The sequence below is a fragment of the Cupressus sempervirens genome, chromosome 10 (genome assembly GCF_028749045.1).
Source record: "Cupressus sempervirens isolate cs-2001-9-10 chromosome 10, ASM2874904v1, whole genome shotgun sequence".
NCBI lineage: Eukaryota > Viridiplantae > Streptophyta > Pinopsida > Cupressales > Cupressaceae > Cupressus > Cupressus sempervirens.
The window spans coordinates 429607136-429617613 of record NC_143127.1 but is presented as its reverse complement, the minus strand read 5'-3'; the positions used below and the strand labels follow the sequence as shown (position 1 = coordinate 429617613).

General features: G+C 31.0%; 1 protein-coding gene across 1 annotated transcript; it reads left to right on the top strand.

The window, feature by feature from the left end:
• The first annotated feature begins 3522 nt into the window (after window positions 1-3522).
• On the top strand, window positions 3523-6278 carry LOC149534553 (uncharacterized). Its single transcript, XM_089806493.1, has 3 exons — window positions 3523-4588; window positions 5483-5655; window positions 5783-6278. Exons 1-3 carry the CDS (start codon window positions 3830-3832, stop codon window positions 5859-5861), a joined length of 1011 nt encoding a protein of 336 aa, XP_089662619.1. The 5' UTR covers window positions 3523-3829; the 3' UTR covers window positions 5862-6278.
• Window positions 6279-10478: the final 4200 nt, after the last annotated feature.

Here is a 10478-nt window from a genome sequence, read left to right as displayed (position 1 = left end):
ATCAACTGAATCTGTAACACAATATTTGATAGTCTCAAAACAATGCTACTAACTATCAACATAAAACTAGTCTAATAGAGTTCGACCATGATAGCAACAATGTAACTAGAAAAAAAATGTAAACGAGGGTAGGCACTACACCTATCCAGGTTTACTTAAACTCAACCAAACACACATGATAACAATGAGAGGGGAAAATGGCATCCTAAATTCACTCTACAATACTAGAAGACAACAATTGTGTTCATTTTATGTTCCAAACAAATGTTGCTATGACATTTATCAAGTTATGACTTGAGCTCATTATGAAAAAATGTATAACAAGTGTGCCTAGTAGCAAAACTAGTGCACATAAACTACTAGTAATATATCTCATGATTATAAAGATTATATTAATTTCCAAATGTATAGGATCAAGACTATGGCTAAGAAAAATCAATTAATGAAATGCAAGTGTAAAAGTTGTAGAAGGAGCTCTCCATGCCAATCATGTACCATCTTCATCAGTCCCTAATGGTCGTTTGAAATTCCACCCAAACATGTAAGCCTACCCTGCCATGCCCTTGGAGATTGTCACATGGCCCATGCAATTATATAGAATACACAAGAGGGCTAGATGACTAACACTCATGCAAGACACAAAGCATACGCCTCAAGAATGATCACATCACAAACAAGGGGAGCAATTGCAAACCAAATCATATTGAATCATTACTCAAATCTAGAAAATACATTAGACCTTAGAGAGCGATGTAGGTAGTGTGTTTGTATGCACTCAATAAAATGCACCATACAAAACTGCGCATTCTCTCATATAAACAAGATTTACAATCTTGCAAGAACCAACACCACATGAGTGGACATGCCTCTCTAGAAAAGTATATTGCTCTATGTGTGAGCATGCCTGCCCAAATCACCCATTGCCTCATGATAGTGTTCATGGCGTGCTTGAGGAATCTATTTATCTTATTATGTGTGTAACCCAAATTTCATATTATCACTTGATCGATATTTTCCAACATAATTGCCCTTGTGTCACTTAAGGGTTGAACACCCATTAAATGCTAGTCCTTAGATTCGCTCTAGGACCTAACCTTAGGCTTATTCAAAAATTGAATGCTAAACATCTCAATAACATCAATGATCTTATTTATATATTGTCATTTTCATCCACATACAAGATATATTCAATTGGTCTTAGTACTAAGAAAATGCATTCTATTTGATCCCATAATAAAAATTCTATATATAAAGTCCTTATTTCATACAAGAATATCATATTAGAATAATCAAAATCTACTTTTCTCAAATTGTCAATTTGGACTCAAAATCAATTTGAGGCCATCCACCATTGATAGACCTCTAAAATTTGAAAAAAAAAAATTTAAAAATCAAAATTTGATTAAACCATTTGATCCCTTACTACACAATATTGCAAAAATACATTGAGAATGTCTATCCAATCAATAAAAGATTGATATCATTTTCCCATATGATTCCAAATTTTCAAAATTTTGAAACTTATAAAATCTTTTGGAATAGAGAAATTTGAATTCAAGGAATATCATTCACATTACAAATCAAATCATTTGGACTTTCAAAAATCAAATGAACAAAGAAAAATGAGAGAGATTAAATATCCTACCTCAAAACTTGATGAAGGCTTGAAATATGGAATGGAATACACACCAAAAGAGAGACAATTTCAAAAAACAGAATCAAAATCTTCCAAACCAATACCCATGAAACTCTGCTTAAGAAATCTTTGAAACTCTCCAATTCAATTAACATATAGGATCTTGATATTAGAATGAAGAAAATTAACCTAGTAATAAGCCCTATTTCAAATTATTAATCACTTTTTGAATGAGAAATATTATAGCAATAAATTCAACTTCTAAAAATCCCCCAAGCTAAAACTACTTAGTTCTCATTAAAGCAAAGAAGTGATTGATAAGGTTTGTTGCCTTTGCACACACAGATTAGTTGAAATAGAACACAATATATTAATGGTGTATGACATGCAAGAACAAGGGAATCAATTATACTAGTAGTCTAAAATTAAAATCTTTAACAGTTTAATTTGAAGATAAATTATAACGAAAACAATAGCTCTAGGAGAGCTTAAGTCCTTGCCTTATGTTATAGGTGAAACATATTACAAATGTTTAATAGTGTAAAGTATTAAATGTATGTGCAAGAAGGAGATTTTTTTACATAAATGATGGGATATTAAGTAATTTTGACGAAATTAACGTAACAATAACAAATTAATCTAATCCATTAATGTTAAAAATGTAATGTGAATTAATTAATAAGTGTATTGATTATTTGATTTTGATAATGTAATGATGAAAAATTCAAGAGATTAATAATAAATATAAATAATTTATGAAGAAAATAAATTAATATTTGCATTTACATGTTATATTGAATTTTGAATTAAAAATAAAATTATAAAAGCAATTAAGTTGTAAGTTTTAAAAACTTTCTCTAATTTTGACTCCATTTTTACAATTAATTTAATCACTAAATTTTGAAAGTTAATATAGAACTATTTCTGTAATTATATTTATTTTTAACTTTCTTAAATCTGAAATTTAAATTTAATTTTAATAGAAAATTAAATTTCTTGATAATTACAATTAATTAATTCAAATTTAAGTCTAGAAAATGTTAAAAATTAAAAAGCAACACCCAAAATGTTAAAAATTATACGTTAACAATTACATTTAAAACTAAGCATAAACGAAGACATAAAAAATATTAATTTAATACCGTTGGAAACAAGCTTAGAGAATGCACTTGCTGATGAGTTTTAGGAGATATTTATTTTAATGTATTCATCAAAATCAGAAACAAACTAATTTAATGTGTTTACGGCTGGCACTGAAAATAATGTGGCATCGCTGTCAAATCAGGTATGACCTAAGCATCTCACTATCAGTTCTTAATATTTTTCTGATTATTCAAATTATTAATATACCTATAAACCTCAGCAAATTGGATGTTGACCAATTTAAAATTAGGAAATAGTAGAAAATAATTGATTTATAAAATTTGACATTTTAAACTTTAGACTAACTTTGGACTATTGGACTTGTCTGGAAAAAAAAATTAATAGAAAGTTAAAAAAAACAATAGTTCCCTGCCTTTCAGACAAACAAACAACAGATTCCTTAAACAAAACTCTTGACAAATCCATAATCAGAAATAAAAATTATTGAGAAATATTTAAAACTTCCATTTCCTTGAAAACAATGGACTGAAATTTCGTGAACCTCATACCTGTTCTTTACATACTGTATTTTTCTTATTACTTTCGCGAGCCTCTTATTACATTTTCTTTCTGTACAATTTTATCTTGCTGTGTTTACTCATTGTAACTATTCACTCTAAATCTGATTTCCTCCCAAAAGTAAACACAATACATAAAAACGTTTTAAGCTTATTGCCCATTTTTAAAAGACGATTTTGTACCTTTCTCCATTCACTCAAAAGATGGGGGTGAACTCAAAAGACAACGAATTCATTACTCTCTTTATCTGTAGCATATAGTCCTCTCAGGGAAGACAAAGACGTTAGCAATGTCATGATCAGCTATCTCATTGCTTATAATTCTAAAGATGAAAATTCAGTTAAATTTTCAACCCCTGGTTACCGCCGTTACTTATTAATGAGAATAGGCTCTCTCTTGAAGAAAGAGCATCTGCAGTGTCTATATATTGCGCCATCACAATATTGATCTTGTTGAATGAAACCCTTGAGTCGGAGATGATTTTCTGCAGCATCCCAAAAAGGGCTCTCCAGCCCAATTTTTAATGGGGAAATGATGTTTAGATCTTCTTCCTGTTCGATGGATCATCCCGGCTTTCTTTCAGAGCCTTGTAATTTTAGCAGACTTAACTACAAACTATCTAGGTGTGCAAGTCTTAAGAGGTGCTCTGGCCAGAAAGGTAGGAGTCCCTCTAAAGTTGAGATATCTGGTAAACTTAGAAGGGCTCTTTCAGAAGGTAATCTGATGCACCCTCTCATCAGGAATGAAGAAAACAATCAGAGAACTCCAGCATGTCATTGTTGCAGAGTATTTCGGTCAAGGAAGAATGGGCTATTAGTTGCTGCAAATAGCAGAGCTGAACTCAATAGGATGGGTATGATGGATTCTCTCTATCAGGAAAACCATCACAAGAATTCGTCCCCATGTAGAGAAGTTCAATCCGGGAGGGATATGATCTCATATCCTCAGTGTCCTCTACAAGAACATAGAAACCAAATGACCCACAATTTTTTTGTCTCTGTAAATGGTGAAAGTATGTCTGAGAATTCTGTGATGGCAGAGAAATTGTTGGGTTTAAAGGCTGGACTGAATGGAATGGATTTGCTGTGCACTGAAAGAGGATGTGCTCCTGCCCATGTAGATGAAAGAGAGCATATACAGGAAGGCTCTGGCATTCAAGATGGTGTAACAGGGGAAGAGAAAAGCTCTGGAAGAGAAACCAGCAGCACAGATTTGTACTATCAGAAGATGTTGGAAGCAAACCCTCACAATCCTCTTCTGCTCAGGAACTATGCCAAGTTTTTGCATGAGGTGGATGTTGAATCTGTTTCATTTTAGGTTAAACAACGTGGTAGATTATGTCAAGTAGGGATTTGTATGTTACTGATATCAATCAAATGGCTTTCCAATGACAATCAGAGGACTAAAGTGTAATACATGTTCCAGAAACTGGTTATCTACCAGATGACCAGATAAAAGAGTTATTGGTGGGGTTTTCTTTTTTGTTCCTTTCAATTTCCTTTTGAGTGGCCCATGGTAGGGATCCTGATCTTACCAGGACGCCGATTTTCATTGCTAAGCTTTCCAATGCCTAAAAGTACCTTTAAGCTTTCCAGAATAAAAAATCACGCAATGGTGGTTTCAGATTTACCCTCTTTATGACATGATTTACAAAAGTTTAAAACAATCATCCCACTCTACTAAACCCAGCACTGAACAGCAAGTCCTTCCTTCTAACTGCAAGGGGCTTAGAACATAAAGGCTGTCTATCATTCTTTACTCATCTGGGTAGTCATGGATTACTGTGTCTATTGGTTTTGGTATTGCTGAATTTATTTTCTTAGATGTTAGAGAATATAATTGAAAGATGGATTAAGGAGTTTGATATATATTCTTGAGAAAGTAAATCTATATGCTTATACTAAAAGATAAGCACAGTAAGCTTATGAATTGTAGAAATCATATGACTAGAAGCGTACAGTTGCTGATCACTAGTGAATTTCGATAAGCTATGTATTTGTCCAACTGTGAGCCACTGTTATTAGCCATGTAGTAACCTTGAGTTTCTGACACTTGTATCAATATTTAGTCATCTGGGTAGTAATTTATCACTGTTATTAGAACTTGTTGATCTCGAAAGACTTTTAATATGATATACCATTGATATGAAGTTGTTTTATGTCTTGTTTGGATTGATGTCCTCAGGAAAAGCATGATACGAAGAGAGCAGAGGTATACTATTCCAGGGCCATATTGGCAAGCCCAAAGGATGGAGAGATTCTGTCACTGTATGCCAAATTCATATGGGAAACACACAAGGATTTGTCTCGTGCCCAAAATTACTTTGAAAGAGCAGTCGAAGCTGCCCCTCAAGACTGGTAAGCATCTGTTACCATGTACTTGTCACTCTCTTCTCAGGTCCTGCTGTGTCTCTTATTTATTTTTAGCATCAAACCCTAAAAATCTATCTAATAAAAACCCACCATGTTGGGCTTGATGTTGCAGCTATGTTAATGCATCTTATGCTCATTTCCTCTGGACCTGCGAAGATGATGAAGAGGAGAATGACCTTAATATACAGTAAAATGCAAATGGGATCGGCCTATTTGGGCTTTGCAATTACTGCTGTTGCTGCTTAATATTTCATCTCGGCTTTTAAGTAGTTCTGTCCCGAACATAGTGTGTTCTTGACAAGATTGGTTTCCAAATTTTTCCTGGCATTTATCTTTGTCTATTTTATAATTTCTTCTCAAGTCAATTCCAAGACACTAGTGTGGAGATAACTAAAAGTTAAGTTAGTGGAATGGAGTTTGATGAGCTACTAAAGGACAGCCTTCGCCTATGATGAGACTGGATATATGTTATCCTCAGGGGTAAGATTTGTCTTCACTTCCGATCTCAGCAATAAGATCAGTAGTAAACCATTGATGAACTGACACAGAATATGTGCATTTGTAGCTAAAGTTGTGATAAATATTAATCAAAGATTGGTTATACATAATCTTGTCTGCAACCAAACTTCTAAAAGAAAAATAATCAGTTGGCTGTGAACCATGAGAGAAATTGTTGGAATAAAGATTCCTCTTCCTTCAAACATTAAACGTCATTGATAAGAAAACAAAGAGGAAAAATGGATCTTATCAGTTAAAGGTTATAAATACGAATTTGAATGTTGGTATGGCTTATATCATAGCAGCATTCCATCTCCATGATAAGTTAGCAGCTTAAATTAAATTGTTTGAGCTTCTAGCAGCATTCCGTAGAACACATTTAATATAACAACTTCTCTCCTTTCTTTTGTTGAGAAAGGGGCATTGGGGTCAGTGTTGGGACATATCATTTAATTACTGGCATACTAATCTTGATTCAAGTAAGAGCACCATTATTCTAGAGAAATAATACAGGTCAGTTGGGCGCAGATTGTGGATAATGCTTCTGGAGTATGATTTGATGTTAATTATTGTTTGTTTAGCTAATTAAGATTAAATGAACATTTACAGTTTTGGATGGATAGTAGTTCTTTTTACATGTTTACACTAAACTTAAAATTTCCATAGTATTAAAATTGATGTTATTTCTCATTTTCTCTAATATTTTAAAAACTTTTTATTTATGAGAAGAATAAATAATATTTATTTTATTAATATAACTAAAAAGATTATTTTTTCTAATTATATAATAAGAGTTGAGAATTTAAAACAATAAAATTATAATCATATTATTAAAAATATTATTACTAAGTAAAATTATACTAAAAATAAAAATATTATTACTAATATAAGTTATTTACACTATTACCACTTTGAAACAAGTACAGTACTACTCTGCCAAGTGTCCACTATCAACTTATTTCAGAGTGATAATAGTGTAAGTAACTTATATTAGTAGTAATATTTTTATTTTTAGTATAACTTTACTTAGTAATAATTTCTTTAATAATATGATTATAATTTATCTTTTTAGTTATATTAATAAAATAAATATTATTTATTCTTTTTATAAATAAAAAGTTTTTAAATAAATTCAAAGTTACAAATATTAGAAAAAATGAGAAATAACATTAATTTTATTGAATTATTTCATTTATATCTATAAATCTAATCAACAATTTTGCACTTTATTTATTAAATTCATAATATAATATAATACATTTTAACACATTTAAGTTTTCTAATTATTATGATAAGAGATTTCAAGATAATACAAATTAAGGAATATATATATATATATATATATATATATATATATATATATATATATATAATTTAGTTTCTTTTATATAATATAATGAAAACTTGTGTGTCATTCCAATTTATTTTCTTATGTTGTGTATTTGAGTGTTGTAGTACCTTTTATCTTGTTGATTTATTCATGTTATATATTCTACATAACATACAACAAATTTCTATAATCAATGAGTTTGTACAATTTGTTTCTCTATTTGATTTATTTGATTGCACGTTTGAATTTTTTTATGAACATTTTAGATCACACCATGGAGAGACCTAAATGATCGAACCATAGAAATTTGCATTTTATCTTTCAATTCCACAAGAGATTTAAAAATAGATAATAATTTTTAAAAACAAAAGATATTAAGATTCGAAGATATATATACATTCTTCTCCTTCATATTATAAATGATTTTATTTGAAAGTTTATGAAATTAACTTTGCTCATTTAAAATTAAAATTTCATTATCATAGATTATTAAATGATATTTTCTTCATAATTATTAACTTTATAAATCAATTGACTTAATTAAACAAAATTTATTTTATTACTATACTAATTTTTTCTATAACAATATGAGTAACATAAATATTTGAAAATACAATATAAACATATTAGGTAATATAGTAAAAAAGTTTGCATGAATGAGATGACAGATGTATTGTGGGGATAGTAAAGTGACTAGCATATTAACTGACATAGCAGAATGTGTTAGAAATGCATGGGGGCATGGGAAACAGATAGAAGGCCCACTGACAGAAAGGCTAAATGGCACGGTGCAAATAAGTTGCACCATAGCCAGTGCCCTAAAGAAAAAGGGAGCAAATTTATAGAAATATGAGAATAGCTATAATTATTTTGAAATAGAAAATGGGGGTACATATTCCTATTCACGGTTTGGTTCAGCGATAATTTGATGGGGAATTCACAAATTCAAAAATTTATTTTTTCTAAAATAAATAAAATAGGAATAGGAATACGTATTCCAGTTCCACCTATTTAGGTGGAATTGCAAAAGCTCATTTTTGGGCCAAAATTAGAATACATATTCCTATTTCATTTCCTATTCTAATGCTAATTTGGTGCATCCAAATGAAGAATTCAAAATTTTAAGAATTTACATATGCCTATTCCACTCGTATTCAACTAAAAGAGGGGTAAATTTTTTATTGAATACCAAAAAGAATAGAACAACAGAAGAAACAAAGAGAATTATAGAGGTTTATCCCGGTCCACAAGTTGATCCAGCTTCTGAGATAAATCAAGGGGAAGCATCCTATGATTAGTAATGTTCCAATCTGGCACATGCTCAGAGGCCCATTTAGCCAAACAATTAGCCCCACCATTCCACTCATGAGGGATGTGCACAAAAGACACAAAATCCAAAGAATTGCATAATTAAGTGATCTGTTGAATAACTAGAGCCAAATGCCAATTCACATCCACAAGGTTCCGTTTATTCAATAAATTCACAACCACTTGCCAGTCTGTCTCACAGATAATTTTTCTTCAACCATTTTGACAACATTGTTCCAGTGCAACCAAGATAGGAAGGGCTTCCATGAGGTTATTTGTATGGTAACCCTTGTATATAGAAAACAAAAACTGAATATCACCAAAGTTGGCACGCCCAACTCCCCCATACTAGCTAGTCCAGGATTTCCCCGAGAAGAACCATTAGTGTTGATTTTAAGAATTCCAACCTCAGGAGGAGTCCAATGCCCCTCACAATTAACACGCTAAGAGCATTGCCTAACTCTATTCCTCTAGGTTAGTGCAAGAAGTTGGGTCTCACTTTTGGCCAAAAAGTGGAACTGTTTTTCCTATTTTTGAAATATTTTGTCAATTGATGCCAAAATTTGAGCCATTTAGAGATTAAATATAAAAAAGCTTCAGAAATAAAATTTGTAGTGCCTGGAATCTTCTTTTTGAATATGTAATTTATTTGTATACCCATATGATATATTATTTTTTTGGTATGGATCTTTAAAAATCACTTTTTCAAAATGCCTATTTCAAGACCATACCACGCTCGTGTACGGACACCATAATTTGACACAAATGAATGAATTTTTGCAAATCCTTTTAAATAGAGTTACCTAACACACCAAAGATTGATGAGAATATTTTTCTTGAATTTTTTAATGAATATTTTTTTATTATTAATTTTTAATTGGATATAAAAGAAAATTTTAAAACCTCTCGTGTATGGACACCATAATTTGATCAAAATTTTACTTTTTTCAATTTTTTTTTTTAACTTCAAAAGAATTGAATGTAGATTGATGACATATAAATTAATTTAAGAAAAAATATATAATAAAAAAGTTATTAAAGTTTTAGTGAACATTGCTATTTTACATTTAGGTACCGCCTTTGATTAAAAAAAAAAAGTAAATAAAATCATAACTCTATAAAATTTATATTTCTGAAATCAGGAAAGTGAGCGCTGTAATGGGTTTTTTTTTCATAAAAAAATTTGATCGGGAAGACCCTCTAAAAATTATGGCAAGGCATGAATTTGTCAGTTTAATGCCTTAGCCAAATCTTGAGAGGCCAAGGCATAGGCTTGGTCTCACCAAGCCTGTCCCAAACCAAAATCCGAGGCAGGAAAAAAAAATCCTGCCTCATGTTGTAAGAAACGGGCACCTGTTATTTGAATTTCAAAAAATGGGTACTCGTTTTGAAAAGCTAAAAGCGGCATGTAAAATCTACTGAAAACTTAAAATTTTGAATTTTTAAGAAACGGTTACCCGTTTTTTACTTTTAAAAAATGGGTACCCGATTTTTAAAAAACGGGTGCCCATTTCTTAAAAATTTAAATTTTTAATTTTTTGAGAAACGGGTACCCAATTTTAAAAAATAACGGGTGCCCATTTTTTAAATTTAGGGTTGGGCACTCAAGCCAAAAACGGGTGACCGTTTTTTAAAATCAGGTGCCCGTTTCTAAGAGGTCTCACTTCGCGGA

What these genes read in the sequence shown, in the direction of transcription:
- LOC149534553 (XM_089806493.1), top strand. Translation starts at nt 3,830, where the DNA reads ATGATGTTTAGATCTTCTTCCTGTTCGATGGATCATCCCGGCTTTCTT. An exon ending in ATGCCAAGTTTTTGCATGAG is followed by an intron (nt 4,589 to 5,482) that starts GTGGATGTTGAA and finishes TGATGTCCTCAG; the next exon opens with GAAAAGCATGATACGAAGAG. An exon ending in GAAGCTGCCCCTCAAGACTG is followed by an intron (nt 5,656 to 5,782) that starts GTAAGCATCTGT and finishes TTGATGTTGCAG; the next exon opens with CTATGTTAATGCATCTTATG.